An 18,527-nucleotide genomic window follows, 5' to 3' on the forward strand; every position below is an offset into this window, starting at 1 on the left:
TACAATAACTCAAATTATGTGGAAATAGACAAATTCAACAGAAATTTTAAAAAATAAATCTAAAAAATTGTATTTACATAGTACTTTACAAAAAACCACTTTTCTCAAAATAGACAAGTGAGCTGAGCAGTATATTATTATGTTGTTTATAAAGTCCTAGCGCAAACTGCACTGCAGCCTTGAGCTCTGAGCCACAGTTTGTTAAAGAGGAAGTGACTGGGTCACCCTTGTGGGTTACTTAATGGTTGATATTTTCTTTGTTTATTATTTTCATTTTTCTTTCTATAACTTGAAGAAGGATTATCTAGATACAAAGACAGGAAGTTTAGGACATCTGTAAACTGCTAAAAAAAAAGGGAAGTTAGGAGTATGCCCTACATTTACTGGCGTGTGTGTGTATACATATATGTATGTACGTATATGTATGTATATACACACGTCTGGAGAGAAACCACAGACAAAAGATTATATGTGGTCAATTGATCCATGTTATACTGATGTTTTTCACTCTAAAGCAACTCTAAGATGAAGATTAATTGAAATAGCCAGGGAAGATGTAATTTTTATTGCCAATATCTGCATAAAATATGAAATTATTCCAAGCTCTATGTATCTGACAGTCCTTGGAGAGACCTTTGTTCATAAAAATATGACTGTCCATAATAAAATGGATTACTTACTTAATTCGCCTATGACTATGAGAGTGATATTAACAGACAACATAGGCAGAACATCCATTTAATACAACAAGCATTTATTAAATACCTATTGTGTACCAGGCATTGGAGATACAAAGACCAAATGAACAATAAATGAGGTGGTTACTTTTACTAACCTGATCCCAATATTGCTGGAGGTCCTGGTGGCCCTGGGGGTCCTGGAGGTCCTGGGGGTCCATGAGCTCCAAAGCCAGGGGGCCCAGGCAAACCTGGTGCCCCAGGGGGGCCTCTGGGTCCAATGACAGAATCACCTTTCTGGCCCTAGTAAGGCAAACCCATAAAGACAGAGGTAATGATACAATTAATCACCTTGACATTTTGATTTCTGAGTAATACATCTTTTAAGGAAACGGTTTTGAATTTCTCACTTAAAAACCTATATTTCCCACAAGAAACATGGTAATTAAACATTCACTAATGACTTCATGAAATTATTTTTTCTCCACACTGACAGTGGTCAAGCATCATCCCAGACATCTCTATTAACGCTAACATGACTGTCCAGAGTCTGAAGAAGGAGGTATAGCACATGCTAGCAAAGAAATCCAATTAAGTTGTTATATTTGTAAGGGAGCTTGTCACGTGAAGTGCACATGCTCAGATCACCTAACATGGAGGCTCTCTGCTTCCTGATGTTCCCCCTAAGACCAGATTGAAATGGTTGTCCTTTTTCTTGGGCACTCCTTTCTGTTACATCCAGGGAGTGAAGATCACAGTTTTACCCTTGGGTGTTACTGTGCACTGAAGTGGGGGTGGAGGGGGAACATTACCCTTTCCTCACTTTTATCCTGGTTCTGAGAAATGGGCTGGGTGTTTGTTTTGGTTTTGTTTGGTTTGTTCTCAGTTTTAAATGCTGGAGATATATCTCACCAGACTGGGGAATTCAAATTCTGATGACCCTGGAGACAGAATTGCAAGTCAGGTCGTACAGGCAGATGGGCCATCAGGGAAGTCCCAAGAAGTCATGGTGCTTGAGATCTAGCCCAAGTTGGTTTTGGGACTTGGATCTAGGAACTGAGCTATGCTATTTGTATATTTTTTATTATGCCTTTTGAAGTAAATATTCCTTTGTTAAAAGCTAATATGACAGTTAGTGGCTAAATGAAACCAGGTCCTTGGGGGAAACATCCACTAGCAGGGGCTGAAGTGATTTGCAGAGAACCTGAATACCCTCAGTCCACCTTAAGGGAACCAGAGAGCCAGGAGGAGGGGGGAAATGTATGACATCTGGCTTTGAGGCAGCGGGAGCCAGAGTGGTCAGTGTTACATGTTATAGAAAGAACATAGCAAAGAAAGAGGAACCAAAAGCAACACACACACACTGACTCTAGCTTGGTAAGTGAAATCAACATTTGACAAGAACCGAGACACATGTTCAATAGATAATTTTTTTTGGTCTACGTTTGCAATTTCATTGGTATAAGGAACGCCAGACAAAGAAATTTTCCCAACCAAAGTCATTGGTTTGTGATTTAGAGCTTTGGAAGTTTGCTCGGATCATTGGAAGGTTAAGTGGTGTGTCCAAGGTCTCCCAGACAGTACATGTCAGAGGTAGGCTTTTCCCAAGCCTTCTGATTTGGAGGCCTGCTTTCAATCCAGTATACCACATTACCACGCTCCACTGTTTCCACATTATTAAATGAACATTCATAGCTTTTGTTTCATTTAACAATGGGGAATAATGGATGTGTTTGGTTTTGCACACAGTTATAATCACTTTTGTATATTATTTCCCTTAATTGTTTTCATTTTGTGTGTGTGCTTTATTTTGCTCTTGTTCAAATCTATGAGTGCTTACACACTTGTCACTACAAGTTAAAACAATTAATTAAAAAAAGAAACTATAGCAATTTCTTAACCCTATCAGAGACTGATGGATAGATTTTTTTTAAACTTCAGAGTTCTCTGCTGTACAATAGGAGCTCTTGATTTAAGAGTCTCTTTAAAAATAATTGGCTTAAGAAGATAGAATCATATTTCATTTTAGGGCTAAACCAAAGAAGAAATAATTATATTCTTTAGCTTTTGATTCCCACCCAGGAAGGGGCATTTCTCTTATGAAACTGCTAAAAAATGAAGTTTGGGGAAAACTTTCTCTAGGTAATTAATGTACCAGTCAGGAACCTGAAGCACCCACAAGAGTAAACAATTATAGATCCTTAACCCAACAGTGAAGAGAGGAATGAGTCAGCTTGCCCCCCACCCCCCCCACCTCCAACTTCTTTTCATTCTCCGTGGAATGAAGAGAAGCTATTGTGAGAAACAGTTGCAGTTCTAAGCCTGTTTGCTTGTTTATAAAAGAAGTAATAATTTATCTGTCAAATTACATGAGTTGCAGACTCTTATGAACATTTTATTTACTTATCAGCAATATTAGATGTCAAAAATAATGACCCAAAATGAGGATGTGTAGCAATGCATCTATTTAATGATATACTCTTCGATCTTTACTAAATTCAAAATAGAAACAGGGACAGGATTTTGAAGACTACTGGAAATAAATATGTCCTCTTTAATCTCTAATTAGGTAATGCATACAAATACATTGGAATCATGGAAAGATCTTTGCTTCCATTGATGCAAGAATCTCTTGGGGTGGAAAATTCCAGGCAGATACAGAATGCAATCCATCTTTGACTTCATAGATAAATCCTAGGAAGTTGCCAGAGGCACTTCCAAGAGGGGGAGACCAAAAGGCCACTTAGGTTCTAGCAGAAAGTGAGTGGCCTAGGGTCTTGTATCCAGTAAATGTTTGAGGCATGATTTGAACCCCAGTCTTTGTGACTCCAAGCCCAGAACTCTATCCATTGTGCTATACTACCTCAATAGATGATAGATAATTATGCAAAATTATTTTATAGAATTTTAAAAGACCAGTTATGTTTGTCATCTCTCTGGATATCATGGCTTGCAAAGATTTGAAGAATCAAGATGCTTATATCACTTGTGAGAGGGATGCAGTGAATAGAGAGATGGTCACGAAGTCTTGAGTTCAAGACCTACTTCTGCCCCATATCGGCTGAGTAACCCTTGGCAAGTCATTGGACACCTCTGAGTTCTAAGCAACTGTCCAAACTACCAGCTTCAGAAAAGGTGCTGACCTGCGCTGACAGGAGCTTCCTCACCCAGGAATTTGTTAGACCAATAGAATCACAAGTCAAGTCTCTATTCCCTGTACTGCCCATGGTTTCTTAAGATATAACATGAGAACCACCAAAATCCATATTATATAAACGAATTCTATGTGAAGCAACTCCAACAAGGGGATTGTAAACCTCAGACGTTACACTTTTTCATTATGTTAACCACACATGAGCTATCTTAAGATGGCTAAAAGGAGGTAGTATGTTTAATTGGCCAGCTAGGGAAGCTCAACAAGCAAGTGATTTTCTGCTACAAGGAATCAGTACGGCAGCACAAAAGGAAAGGCACAGTTGGATAATGTTAAATTCATTTCACACATCTATACTAAATGTTTGGTCCTTATAAACCCAGCTCTCTCAACTAACTGGAAATGTGGAGGAAATTCATGTTTCAGACTTGGGTTGGATTAGATGACTTCTGAAATAATTTTCAGCTTTAAAATTCTATCAACTATCTCAGTGGAGGTCTTGATTACTCCTCAGAACTCCTAGGCCCAGAAAAAAAGTCTGTGTACCTGCCATCGTAAAGCTTTATCCTCACTGATGTGTGGTGTTGCTCATCTGGCAGCGTGTTTAGTGACAGGTTTAATAAAGAACCCATTGTAAGGCAATTGACAGGAAAAGGTTGTTGTGCCTAGAGGTCCATATAATTGTAGATATACCAGGAAACTGGGCATCACCTCCATCCCACCTTTGAATTTGTGCAGAAGACTGATGGGTCAATTGGGTATGCCCAGGTGAAGTAAAGAAAGCACAGGCTATCGGTAGCCTGAAATCTTATTTAAGAGTTGAGTTTTCTATTGGAGAATTCAGCCTGGACCTAGAGGGTGCCATTTTTCTCAGTTAATTGCTGGCAGTTAGTTGCTATTAATTACATTTAATTGCTGGCAGGTCATCAGGGCAAGATGGAAATTTTCTCATAAGGTTTTCTGCCTGAAAGGCATGTTAAGAGGCCATAATGCTCTCTAAGTGTGCAAGGACTGCTCTTTTTTTCCAAATTGTAGCATATTGAAATCACCTGAGAGGCTAGCATTTAATTGGGGCTTTCAGAAACGGTCCCACAATGAGGCCCAGTTAGAGACAGTAGAAATGGAAGCAAAAGGCCTTTTATCCAGGCAGAGCCTTAGGAAGAAGGGAAGTTGACTACCAGAAATCCTCTATGGCATAGAGATCACATGGGGTTGCCAATGAGTCGAGTTATTTCTCAATAGCAAGGTAAGTAAAGTGAGAGGGGATAGAAGACAACTAAGCTGTGGAAAAGATCCAAGAGGGGAAACCAAAAGGCCACTAATAGCTAATATGTGTATAGTGCTTTAAAGTTTGTAAATCACTTTACATATGTTAGCTCATTTTTTTGATCATGTGGTTGCAAAGAAATCAGAGAGACAGATGGAGATGGATATTCCTTGGCAGGTTCAGCTGCCTTTTAACAACCCTAGGCAGCTCTTGGATCCTGTCTGCTTGGTGCTTAAAGGGACATGAGCTTTAGTACCTGGCTGGATTTTGGTGACTCTGCCCTAGGGCTGAGGTGATCTGATTAGTGAGTGAGGGAGTATAGCTCCCTGTACCCAGCCAGCCCCAGAACAGACCGTGTTTCCCATCCCCATCTATTCCAGCCATTTTCTTGCTCTCTACTCTGCTGCCATGTATGTATGTACCCTTTTGGTATTGTGGAAAGAACCCTGGCTTTGAAGTCAGAGTGGCTGAGTTTCTCTATTAATCGTGCCTCTGACACTTATTGCCCTTGTGATCTTGGGCAGATTAACCTCCCTAAGGCATGATTTCCTCATCCATAAAATTGGACTATATGGCCTCTGAGGTCCTTTCCAGCTCCAGCTGTAGGATTTTATGATCAATCTCCTGCTCTAAGGACAGTAAGAAAATCAATAATAATTTTGCATATGGAAAAAGCCTGTCAATCAACTACCCTATGCCTCCACTTACTGTCCTTGTGACTTCCCAGACCAAAGCTACTTTTCTTGGTCATCCCTCCCTATATATGTTTTCTCCCTCTTTTAGAGTGTAAACTCTTTGAGGGTGGGGACTACTTTGCTTTTATATTTGCACCCCTACATTTAACCCAGTGTCTAGTATACAGTAAGCGCTTATTAAATGAGCTTCATTCACTCATTCCTGCCAGCTGCTGTAGCAGTAATTGGGCATGCCACTTATTTGGGACTTAGCACGTACCATCTAGTATTGTCATGTTCTTTATCTATGAGTCCTGATGTCTCCAATTGGAATGTGAATTTGTTGTGGACAGAGACCCATCTTGTCTATCTTTTCCAGAAAATAGCACAGTATCTTGTGTTTTGCAGATGTTCGAATCAATATTTGATGACGATTATCACATCTTGAATTGTAGGTAACTGCAAAAGTTCCTAGGCTGTGTGAATCACCCTAAATTATATGCAGAAATTTTATGAATACTTTTACAATGTTAATGCTGACATTTTGAAGCTAAAAAGGTAAACCGCTAACTTGGTTGTATTCTATCTTCCCAATCATGTTTTCTGCTGGATTTGGCAGTGTGGACCCAGTGTTTGGAAAGTGATTGCTCCTTTTCAGTTCCCCTCATTGGCTGGGTACCCTTCAACTTCTCTGTTTAAAAAAATCGTAGAATCCCGGGTCTTAAAGGGACCTCAGAGGCCAAGTTACAGCCCACATCCAAGCAGGGATCTCCTTCATATTATCTGCAACAGGATAGCATCCGTTCTCTATTTGATAACCACTTTGTGGGACCAGGCTGGGGGACACACAGACAAGGTGAACTACCATTTTAGGAGAGTAGGAGGAAAGGCCTCAACAGCTTTTTAAATGTTAGCATATAATATGATATTTATGTGTTGCTCCCTTTAAAATGGGAAGGGATAGCAACATTTTCAACAGTTTGGATCCTGTTCCATTGCCATCCACAAATCAACCTATATTTGTTGAATTCTAATTATGCTTAGCACTGTGTTAGGTCATCTCTTGCTTTTACTACATAATTGGCCCACTTCCTGTTCAGACATGCTGTGGAATATGTTTTTTAGGCTGCTTCTTGTGAAATAAGTCATTACTGGCAATATGCTACAGTCAGTCTTCTTATACTCACCATCCATCTTTTCATTGTTCTTTGTCATCTTTAGTTTGGGATCTTCTGAAGCCAATGTATTACATGATTTATGGCTATGTGGCATCATTAAGGAAAATCCTGACACTCAAAGTATGGCCTTTTTGTTGGTGAGCACCATGAATCACGGAGAGTTTGTGCAATTTCCTTGTTGAGAACCAGCCCTCTCTCTTCCTACTCTCTTCTCAACCCATTTTATTGTCTATATGCAGTGTCTGTCCAGTTCATAATGGGGATGGATAAATTCACTCATTTGGGGCACATATCTATCCAGTTGCATCTCATTATCTGGGCAATATGCATTTGGTATCTACTTTTTCTTTTTAATGTGGATTGATGTTATTAGTAACAGTAACTTTGGGTATTTGCTTGCACCTACAGATATTGCCACCATTCCCTTCTAGAGCAAGTGAACGACATTCTAAAAGCATTACTTGATGGTTAATCTTTTCTAGGTTTCCCAGTCAGAATTTTACTTCCCACCCTATGGATCTGAAGGAGGCTTTTTGATAGGCCCCAAAACAGCAATAAGGTAGTCTAGAAACCAGCTAGCAAGCCTAGGTGACTGAAGGATGGGCTAAGGTTAGAGAGAATGGTGAGGCCTAGTAAATCACATAGTAAGTAGTCAAAAAGAGGAAGCCTGTGAGTTTTGGTCTAGACTCTGCTGTCTAGTTTCTGTTTGACACAGTTACTTAGTTCCTTTTGGGAAAATGATTCATGTTTTGTATCTAGAAGTTCTATTTAACTATGGGATAGCTACTTACATGGTATTGAGTCCTCTACCCACACTTTTTCTGTAACTAGTCTGACATATTTGAATTTTTTTCCCTAATTCATTTTCTTTGGGTTAAGGTGCTTTGCTTTAATTTATTATATAGGGTTCTGATTTGAGGGCTCATTGGTTTCCCCAAATTCTATAATCCTAAACCACTTTCCCTGTTTTTTAAACCACCATTTTTCTCAGGGTCATGCTATATTGTTGGGAATCATGGAACAGCATAATTTCAGAAGAAGAAAAATTTCAGAGGACACAAAAGGCATTGGAGAAATGCATAAAAGACCCATTGTGTAAATATGTTTAATGCGAAGGTATATGTAGAACATATATCGGATTCCTTGCCGTCTTGGGGGTGGGGAAGAGAGGGAGGGAGGGGAAGAAAATTTGGAATGCAAAAACCTGTGGAACTGAGTGTTGTAAACTAAAAATAAAAAAATTAAATATAAAAAAGAACTAAAAAAAAGACCCACAGCACATTACCCCATCTTGGCTTGTATGTTGGAAGTGACCTAAAACATATTATTGAAGACATGTGTGACCAGAAGAGGAGATAAATTAGTCGTGTGATGAAACTGAGGGATAGCAAACGCTGCACTGGGTCCACAAAATAGTGAAAAGAGCATTGGATTTAGAGTTAGAGGATCTAGGTTTGAAAGCTACGTGTTATTATCTGTATGACCTCAGATAAGTCTTATAGGCTGTTCTGCGCTGTTCAGTTGTTTTTCAGTCATGTCTGTCTCTTTGTGACCCCGTCTGGGGTTTTCTTGGCAGAGGTACTAGAATGGTTTGCCCTTTCCTTCTCCAGCTCATTTTACAGATGAGAAAGCTGAGGCAGACAGGATTAAGTGACTTGCCCAGGGTGACACAGCTAATAAAATATCTGAGAGCTGGATGTGAACTCAGGAAGAGTTTAAGTCATGTAACCATCTATAAAATGAGGGGACAATCTCTAAGATCCCTTACAGCTCTAAATCTATTATCCTATGATTCTACGATATTAAGATAACTATAGTGAAGTCTCTAGGGCATTAGGTAAATCCCCTATGGAAGATTTACAGAAAGACAAGGACACAGAATAAAAAAGCATGCACTGTCATCTGCACAGATGGAGAAAATATTTCACACTGAAGAGACTGTGAATCTATTGAGGTACTGGCCTAACTTCTAATTATTGCTAATGTAATATATCATTTCCAATGAGTAAATTGACTTCAGCATGGGAATGTCATCTTTTTTTTTTTTTTGCAGAGGGGAAAGCAGGGCAGTTGGGGTTAAGTGACTTGCCCAAGGTCACACAGCTAGTAAGTGTGTCAAGTGTCTGAGGCTGCATTTGAACTCAGGTCCTCCTGACTCCAGGGTTGGTGCTCTACTCACTGCACCACCTAGCTGCCCCGGGAATATCATCTTAAAGAGATATTACTTACCATTTGTCCAGGACTTCCTGGCAGTCCAGGGGGCCCGGGCATAAAAAATCCGCCATTGGAGTCTCCCTTTTCACCTTTGGTCCCTTTGTTTCCAGACTCACCCTCAAAGAAAACACCATTGAGAAATTTAAGGATAAAAACAAAATGAGCCAAATCTCATAAGCCCAGTAACCCTTACGTAATGGTAGTTAGGCAGAGAGCAAATATTAAGTGAAGAAATAAGTACCTTCATTCGGTCCATAAAGTGTTTCAAGTATGTTACAGGAACTGGGGGACCTGAAAGAGAACATTAAAATGGTAATTTCTATTTTAGAAATACTAAAAAAATACCTCCCAGCAGGTAAATATTTTAATTTTTTTGGTTGTATGTCATTAGAATGTAATGTCAACATTAACATTAAGGGTTAATAGTGGTTGCACTCTCAGACCTAGCTCAGTTGCATTTCTCAAACCATAAGAGGAAAATAACATAGTCTAGGATAACACTTAAAATACCTGGTGGTCCTGGTTCACCTTCATCTCCTTTCTCACCCTTTGGGCCTGGTTGCCCAGGCAGGCCCCAGGAGCCTTTTTCTCCTTTAACACCTGATGTTGAAAAATATGCAGAAAATAACTTTAATTCTTTGTGAAATGGTCACAGAACATGGTGGAGTTTTCAGAAAGGACATCAGAAGCAGGTGCCCATTGATTGAGATATGGCTTAAAAATTGCACTGCACAAACGTCATGGATGATTACTCTGACGTTAGAAATGACAAATGCAAAGAATTCAGAGGCTGAGCCAAGAAATCAATATAAACAATGACTATAAGAATATAAATGGAAAGAACAAAGAAAAGAGACTGAACACTGATAACCACGATGATATAGTGACCAAGCTTATCCTTCTCCCCTTTCTACCCTCCATTAGAAAATTCTCTGCCCTCCCTTCTTTTCAATGGGAGGGGGAAGGGAGAAAGAAGGGAGAGAGGTTATAGTTGTGAAATATTGCATATATGGATTTTCTGATTCTGTTGATGATGATAAGTTTTGTTGAGCTACCTTTTGTTTTTCCTTCTCCAATTATTTTTGGTTTTTGTTATAAGAGATGGAATGCTAGGCTGGGGAAAGGAGGGGGGAAGGAGGAGAGGATATATTTGGAAATTTAGATGATATGAAGATACCAATAAGAAAGAAAATGAAAAAATGCCACCTTTATATATATACATATATACATACACAGACATATGTAAAACAAAGTTTTCCTTGAATGTGAAAGTCTGGATTTACAAAAATACTGCCCCCCCCCAGCAAAAAAAAAGATCGAGTGTGATTTAGTGGGAAAAAGCACTAGAAAAATTCAGAATTCTTAGTTTTGAATTCAAGCTCTATCATTTGTTATGTGAGCTTGGCCCTATCACATCACCCCTGAAAGTTTTAGTTTCTTCACCTAATTTGTAGAGTTGGTAGAGCTCATGAAATAATAAATGTGTTCAAAATACCATTATTATGATTGTTGGTATTCTTGTCATAACTGAGTCATTCTTCTCTTTAAAGAATAATTCTCCATGGGATCCTTTTCTATAGTCAGTATCCATAATGCACACTATGACGGTTTACAAAAGTTCAGTTTACATAAAACTTTTCAAGAGCATTCTAGAGACCAGTCATAGGAAGGACCACTTAGAGGTCATCCACTCAAATCTCCTAACTTTGCAGAGAAGGAAACTGAGGCTGGAACAGATGAAATGACTTGCCCAAGGTCACAGAAAATGATTTGTCACAGAGCTGGTTTATGAATCCAGGTCCCATGACTCCAGCTCCTGTATTCCTCTAAATGGAATTCTCAGTCATAGTTTCCATTTTTATTAAGATTTTTAGTTGCGCAGAGAATGATTTATTTTAGGTCATGCATCCATATAAGTGTTTATCCATGTACAGAGCACAGAAATAGGGAAAATATTACAACTTGCATTGAACAGTGTCATTTCAGTACTTCATTTGGTTGAACACTAATGTGAGTCAACTTGTAATGGAATTCTTTTAGAGGAAATATTTATGCTTTAGTTTGGAGATAAAGAATTGTATTTTTGAAAATATTCAACCATTTAAAAATGTTGACGGGTTAGCTGAGTGCACTTATGTCTAGATAAACTTCAAGGAGTTCATTCCGCTCTTTATCCATAGGTGTTGCTACCCACTCAGCAAATGGGCATTGCCCATTGTGTCATTTTCCCCAATGGGAAAAAAATAGACTTGGTCCCTTGGACCCTTTTAACTGTAGGTTCCACGACAAGAGTTAGTTTATTCTCCTTAATGTATGTTGCTGGCATATTTTCAGTTCTTATTTTCTCCTATCCTCCCATTATCTCTGTGCCTTTGCAAAGACTGTCCTCCATGCCTAGATTGTATTCCTTCCTAGTATTCTGCCTCCTAGAATCCTTAGCTTCCTTCAAAACTCAGCTCTACAACCACTTCCTACGTGAGGCTTTTCCTGATCTCACCCGCTGCTAATTCTAACTTCTTCCATCCTACACACACATGTGTATATACACACATGCGTGTACATACACATGCACTTACACATTCATATGTACATGTAGTTGCACAGCTGTTTTCAGTTGTGTCCAACTGTACATGACCTCATTTGGAGTTTTCTTGGCAAATATCCTGTGGTAGTTTGTCATTTCCTTCTCCAGCTCGTTTTACAGATGGGGAAATTGTTACAGATGTGTGATTTACCCAGAGTCACACACTCTATCCACTGCGCTACCTAGCTGCCCAGATACACACACACACATACGTACTCCTTCCTTCCTTACCTCTGACACCCATGTGTGTGCATAGGTATACATGTAAACATACGTATACATGCTGTCTCCTCTCCTAGAATGTAAGCTCTTTAGGGGAAGGGGTGTTTCATCTTTGTCTTTGCATTTTAAGTGCCTGGCACCTAGTTCAAGAATGTTTGTTAATTGATTGATTCATTATGGTTTTGAAGAATAAAAAAAGAGTGTTGATAGGCATCCCCTGGGGAAAGTTTTGAAGATTCATCCTAATAACAAAGGTACCTACTGGTTAACCAAGAAAAAGAAATGAACTTGGATAATCAGACCTGGTGGAGAACAAACAACGGATACCAGCAATTCAGCCCACTGCACCACAAAACTGAATATGACCATAAACATAATCGTTTTTTTTTTTCCTTTTGGCCCAGTCATTATGTGCATTGTTTGTGTTATATTGCTTCCCACTTAGCTATTTCCTCAATGGCTCCACCATCAATATAAATATAAACATATATAAATATATATATAAAAATATATATATTATATATCCAATCAACAAGCATTTGCTAAGCACCTACTGTGGTCTAGCTAGCATTGTGCTAAAACTTGGTGATATAAATACAAAGAATGAGGCAATGTTTCCTCTCAAGGAATTTACATTCTGACTGGAGAGAAGACAAGTACACACAAAGTATATGTAGAATAAACGTATAAAGAATCTACACAAATATATGCTAGGGTCACTCACTATAAAGTAATTTGGAAAGAAGAACACCTGCAGCGGGGGCAATCAGGAAAGGTTTCATGTAGAAGGTAGAGCTTAAACTGTGTTTTGAAAGGAGAAAGGAATTTGTTATAATTGCTTGGAAATGTTATGTGGTTCCCCCCAAGGAGAGCCTTGAAATACATAGTCATTCATTGGTGCATTGAACAAACAGAAATGCTTTTACTCTTGGCTACCAAAGGCTAAAACATACATGAGAAGTATAAAATGAATAAAAAAGTGAGTACCATGGAAAGTTATTAGTTCTTGATTCCCGGGATGAGTAGGATTGACCTAAAGAGAGAGAAGAAGGAAGCACTTTACATTCAAGATAGATCTTTGCCTAGCATAGCATTATCGTCCATTTGGCCTCATGTTTAGGGATAGATTAAGTTCGGCAAACATTTACAACTTCATTCACATCAAACTAAATGCCATTCGCATGCACCGCCAGCCTCGTAGTTTGGGTCACTGTACTAGATGGATGAATGCTCAGGGGCTCACCCAGAAGCCTGTAGTCTCTGTCACATGCGATGCTTTCAGTAAGAAGGTCATATCATGCAACCTGGCTCCCTGTGGCATACAGGCTTATTGCTCCAGGGATTGAGCAAAGGGGAAACTGGAAGCTTTTAGATAATAGATCTTTTTTTTTAAAATCAAATCTTGTCATTATGCTTTTCTTTTTAAAGTGGATCGGATATAGCTGAGAGTTCTGCCAGTCCTCAAGGATTATGCACGGAATTATTTAGCACTGTTTTCTTCATCTTGACATAGAGAGACATTTGGAGATAGCCATCACATATCTTCTTAACTGAGCCCATGATTTTCTGTTCAGATAGCTTTCCACTCCTTTCTTTTTAGAGTAACCTATATACTATAGATTGGTTCTGGCCCAATGAAAAGCAAGCAGTCTGTGGAGTGGGAATATATCCAGAAATGACAGTGATATGGGGCAAACCTTTTCTTCCTTTCTGAGTTATATTTTAAAACTCCCGAAAATTCTCTTGCTCTCATTGTCAAAAATCTTATATCGTTCTTAGACTGCAGTGAGTTTCTGAGACTTTTCTGAGTCAATCAACATTTATACATAACAATGCCAGCTTTTCCTTCAAGAAACATTTTACCTTTGCCTTTTTATTAATAAATATTTAATGTTATTTGCTTCTCCTGTATGACTCCTCAAGGGAAAAGTAGTATATGATATTTGCACGATCATGACATGCATATCTAAGTAGTTATATTGGATATTATATCAAAGTACATTGAGTATCATATCTCCTTCCACTTACCCTCTTCCCCAAGAGCCCCAGTGGCTATCTTCAACTCCCTGCCAAATTTGGACTGCATGGTTAAACTCAGAGAGCCCTCAGCCCTCAGTCCTCAGTCCTCAGGGACTCTCATATTCCCTTTGATCATCTTTGTCAGTCAAATCAAAATAAAGTCAAATCCTGTTTGATTCCTGTGTATAGAGTAAAGAAATGGAAGCAAGACGGGGAACAGCTACTCTGACTCTATTTATACCCATTAGGAGGATGTGGTCGATGAGGTAGATGCAATACGAGCCATTGGGAAATGTTATCACGCTGCCCTAGAATTTGTGGTAGTCTAAAAGGAACTATTGTGCATAGGAGTACATGCTACCCTGGATTTAAGTTTTTTTTGTCTTTTCTTAACTTCAGATAAATAATAGGGATGATTCCATGGCCTGAGAGTCTAAAAGGAAAGCTGGTATAAGAGATACAGGAGGCTCTCAGAAAAAAGTGATAGTAGAAGCAGAAATGACCACAATAAGAAAGAAAGGGAAGCGGAATCTCATGGATATAAGGATTGAACATCTCCTCTAATGAATTTAGATTATAAAAAGCATATACAAAAATGGAAGGAGAGGCACTTAATCAAACATATATATATATATATATGTATATACATACACACTCATACACATACACACACGTATGTACACACATACACACACACACATATAAAAGTGGTATAGAATCACAGAATTGTAGAATCCCAGAGGTAGAAGAGACCTGAAAGGTCATCTTGTCCACTGCTATATCCAATGCACTGATGCCTCTACAACCTTGCTGATGTAGCACTCCCTCAGGGACAGGATTGGATTCACAGGTTGGATCCTAGGGAGATGACTAACCCCAGGCTCAAGTTACTCTATGAGCCTGTATTCCTAAAAATATAATTCATAAGCCCCCACCAGTATGCTTACCCTTAATAGACACAAACAGCTTAAAGCAGAGGTATATACTGAGATGACATCCTAAGAATGATATTAATAAAACACTTTCCCCATTAACCTGAGACATACCTTTCTGCCATTACACATAGCATATATGAGAATATTGGGCATACGCAAAGAGTATACTGTTACTCTAGTACTAGCACCTTAGTAGAGAGGCTCACATGTAGGAAACGTATGTGGTCAGAACCCTAACACGAAAGGATCCCAATGTCCTTTCCCTTTTCATGATGTCTTTATACTTCCACCTCTAAGTATAGCCTCTCTGCTGGGCAGGTCACTAAGCCTGCTGTTATGTATAACTCAACTCCTGATGGCCAAGACTAATTCTTTTCTCAACTCACAGAGCTCATCTCCTCAAATCTGTGGCTTGCCTCAAATCAAAGGGCCTGTTTCCTGCTAGGTATAGTTTCTTCTACTGGGCAAATAGCTTCATTGCAAGGCATGCAGTTCCAGATTTTCTTCAGGGAGAAGCCTCTGAAGGGATAGAAAGACTCTGGGAAGAAGCCATACAGAGGAGTTGGTATCTTGGTATGTCTTTGTCTCCAGCTTTCCACACTAGAGACTTCAGGGAATTGCCCCTGGGTAAGACCTAGAACTTTCGTATTTGAGCTAAGATACCTCTCTTTCAGGGAGAGATAATTGAGTCTGTGTATCGTCGAGTATGTTCTCATGGATTTATTGACTGTTCTCTACGTATGATCTTTGTATAACTGGTATTTGATGGGAAGGGAGTCAATGCGTGGATATGTAGTTTGAGGCACTCCTCAGTTAAGGGATAATGATGAAGAGCACTGCTTGAACCTAAAATAATTTTGCCTAGATTAATAATATTTAGAAAGTGATGAGATATAATTCTATCTCAGTACACCCTTTCAGAGGAGAGCAGATTGACCAGCCTTATAGTCTCCATCTTCTGCTTCCCTTCCTGGCAGGAATTAAAGCCTCCTTGGAAAAGCAAATGGAAGAGACATCTATTCCCACCTCCCTGCGGGTTCCATTTAAATAGACTCATATGGACACATACAACCTAGGCAGACAACACACATACACACAGACATGCATGCACACACTTTCCATCAGAAAGAAATTTAAATCCATTTTTAAGTTGCAGATGGAGAGTCATCCTTCCTCTTTCCTTTCTCCTCCGTGTAACACTATTTCACTCTGCAACATTCCAGTAAGGGTTGGCCACATTTTCCCTTCCCCATCTTAGATTTTGTGCGGTTTTTTGTTTTGCTTTTCTTTTCATGGAAACCTTGCTTTTGTTTCCTTTAGGAACCCTTCTCATTGGCCCCTAACTACCTGGACTGTGGAAAGGTGTCATTCAGGTCTCTTCACCATCTTCTCCAGAAGGGAGACCACTTGGAACACATAAAATAGTTACTTGGCTATGGTAGAAAGGCAAATATCAGGGGCAGCTAGGTGATGCAGTGGACAGAGCACAGCCCTAGGCTCAGGAGGACTTGAGTTCAAATCAGAGCTCAGACACTTATTAGCCATGTGACCCTTTGCCTCCCAACAAAAAAGAAAAAAAAATCAAATATTTAATCAATTCAAATAATTCTATCAATTTCCCCTATGCTCCAAATTCACTTACTGAATTGAAATCTGCCCTCTTCTAACTTCTTACTTTTGAGTTCAATGAACTCTAGAACTACAAAAAAGAAAAAGAAAATCCTCCTTTGATGTAACTTTGGTTCATCTCACTCCCTACCTTAATAGCAAGGTCCCTAGTATTCACTCTCGTTGGGTCAGGGTGAATAAATTCCATCTGCCTATTCTCTGCTCCAGAATGCAGATTGTGTGTCCCCATATGGAGTCCACAATTCTTACAGAGTCTTCCTAGATTTGGAGATAAACATATGAACTGTATTTCATTTTTCTTTTCAACTCCCAACATGCCTCCAGGCAGCTAGCATCTAGTTCAGGCTAATTGCATTAAACCTTGAAACTTGGGCCTCTCTCAGGCGCTTAAAAACACTGTAGGAGGAGGTTGGAGTAGGTGATTATTGTCCTGCATTTCTGCCGTCAGGACAAAAATTTCCTGGCCTCATTTTATATAATTTGAAGCATTTGCCTTCCACCTTTTGAAAATCAGGACAAATCTTTGATCATCTGCAGTCTTCTGCTCTCTCTTTCTCAATATTTTCTCATTAAATCTCTGACACTGGTTCAGTAATCGCATCTTCATATTTTTTCAGCATGTAATTCATCTAGGTCAAATGACTGGAATTTATTTAGAGCAAACAGGTCTCTTATTTTCACTAATCTTATTTTTTCTATTTCTTTATAATCATCTTTCATCTGACTTTTTAAGTATAAAGATCATTCTTCCAGATAGGACCAAGGTAGATGTGTTTCTGCTTTCTCTCATTTATTAATATCATCCGTCTGACCTCTAGCAGTGAACCTGTCAACAACCTCATTACATTTAGCTCTGAATGTCTTTTGAGTATTTAAAAATTCAAATGTATCCTCAAATAATTGAAGTATATCAACCGATCGATAACAGATCAATAAGCATTTATTAAGCAATCAAAGAGATATGATAGATTTTCCAAAACTTCTGAGAAAATTCTGACAAATAGCACTCTCACTTGGCAGTCAGTTGGTAGAGCAGATAGAGCACATGGGCCTGTAGCCAGGAAGACCTGAGCTCAAATTCTGTTTCAGAAGCTTACTAGATAGGTGACCCTGGGCAAGTCACTTAACCTCTATTTGCCTCAGTCGCCTCACCTGTAAAAGGGGGATAATAACAGCACCTACCTTGCAGGGTTGTTGCCAGGATCAAATGAGATAATACTTGTAAAGCACCCAGCATGGTGCCTGGCATGCAGTAAGCACTATATAAATGCTTCTTCCTTTTTTCCCATCCCACCTCCACCGGAGTGGTTGTGTAAGAATCTTCAGGGGTGAAATAGAACTCGTTTGAATGTGAGTTTTGGTTTGTTTCTGGAAGGTGGGTCACTGTGCTTTATAAACGCAGCTTGTATTTCCTGTCTCTGGTTTGCTCTTTCTTTCCCTTTCTTTGTTTCTCAAGACAGCACATGTGTAACTAGGTACGCTAAACGAGGATTGATGGTTGTTTATAACATCTTGAGATTGTCTTTGATGGAGATGGCCTGATGGTAAAGAAATCCAGATGTTCTGAAATACCGCCTCAAAACCGCCGGAGATGTTCGGAGTCTGCTTGCTGATCGGTCCTCGGAAATAGCACAATTATCACCTGGCACTTTTAGAGAATCACTGAATCTCAGAGTTGGAAGGGATTTCAGGCCGTGTAGTAAGGCTCAAAGTGCCACAAAAATCCACTCCATAATATGCTAGATATACTTAGAAATCTATAGATATGAATCCAATACAGTTATATCTCCTATACACAAACACACATATCTAGTATATATTCGTATCCCATATATGTCTAGTATATATTAAACGTATTTATATCTATCCCCAGTATACTCACATATATCCAATATATTTATTTATAGATATCAAGTACATTTATATACATCCAGTATATTTGCATATTTAAAATATGTATATCAATACATTTAC

General features: G+C 39.0%; 1 protein-coding gene across 1 annotated transcript in view; it reads right to left on the reverse strand.

Annotated features, from left to right (window-relative positions):
- COL15A1 (collagen type XV alpha 1 chain) overlaps nucleotides 1-18,527 on the reverse strand; it is a 196,740-nt gene that overhangs the window by 23,596 nt on the left and 154,617 nt on the right. Inside the window, exons 28-32 of the mRNA XM_036737445.1 lie at nucleotides 12,958-13,003; nucleotides 9,675-9,764; nucleotides 9,406-9,455; nucleotides 9,180-9,281; nucleotides 836-980 (exon numbers count right to left, since the gene is read on the reverse strand). Of these exons, the coding sequence (XP_036593340.1) occupies nucleotides 836-980; nucleotides 9,180-9,281; nucleotides 9,406-9,455; nucleotides 9,675-9,764; nucleotides 12,958-13,003 (433 nt within the window). The remainder of the gene's footprint in view (nucleotides 1-835; nucleotides 981-9,179; nucleotides 9,282-9,405; nucleotides 9,456-9,674; nucleotides 9,765-12,957; nucleotides 13,004-18,527) is intronic.

The sequence above is a fragment of the Trichosurus vulpecula genome, chromosome 9, assembly GCF_011100635.1.
Source record: "Trichosurus vulpecula isolate mTriVul1 chromosome 9, mTriVul1.pri, whole genome shotgun sequence".
In the NCBI taxonomy this organism is placed as follows: domain Eukaryota; kingdom Metazoa; phylum Chordata; class Mammalia; order Diprotodontia; family Phalangeridae; genus Trichosurus; species Trichosurus vulpecula.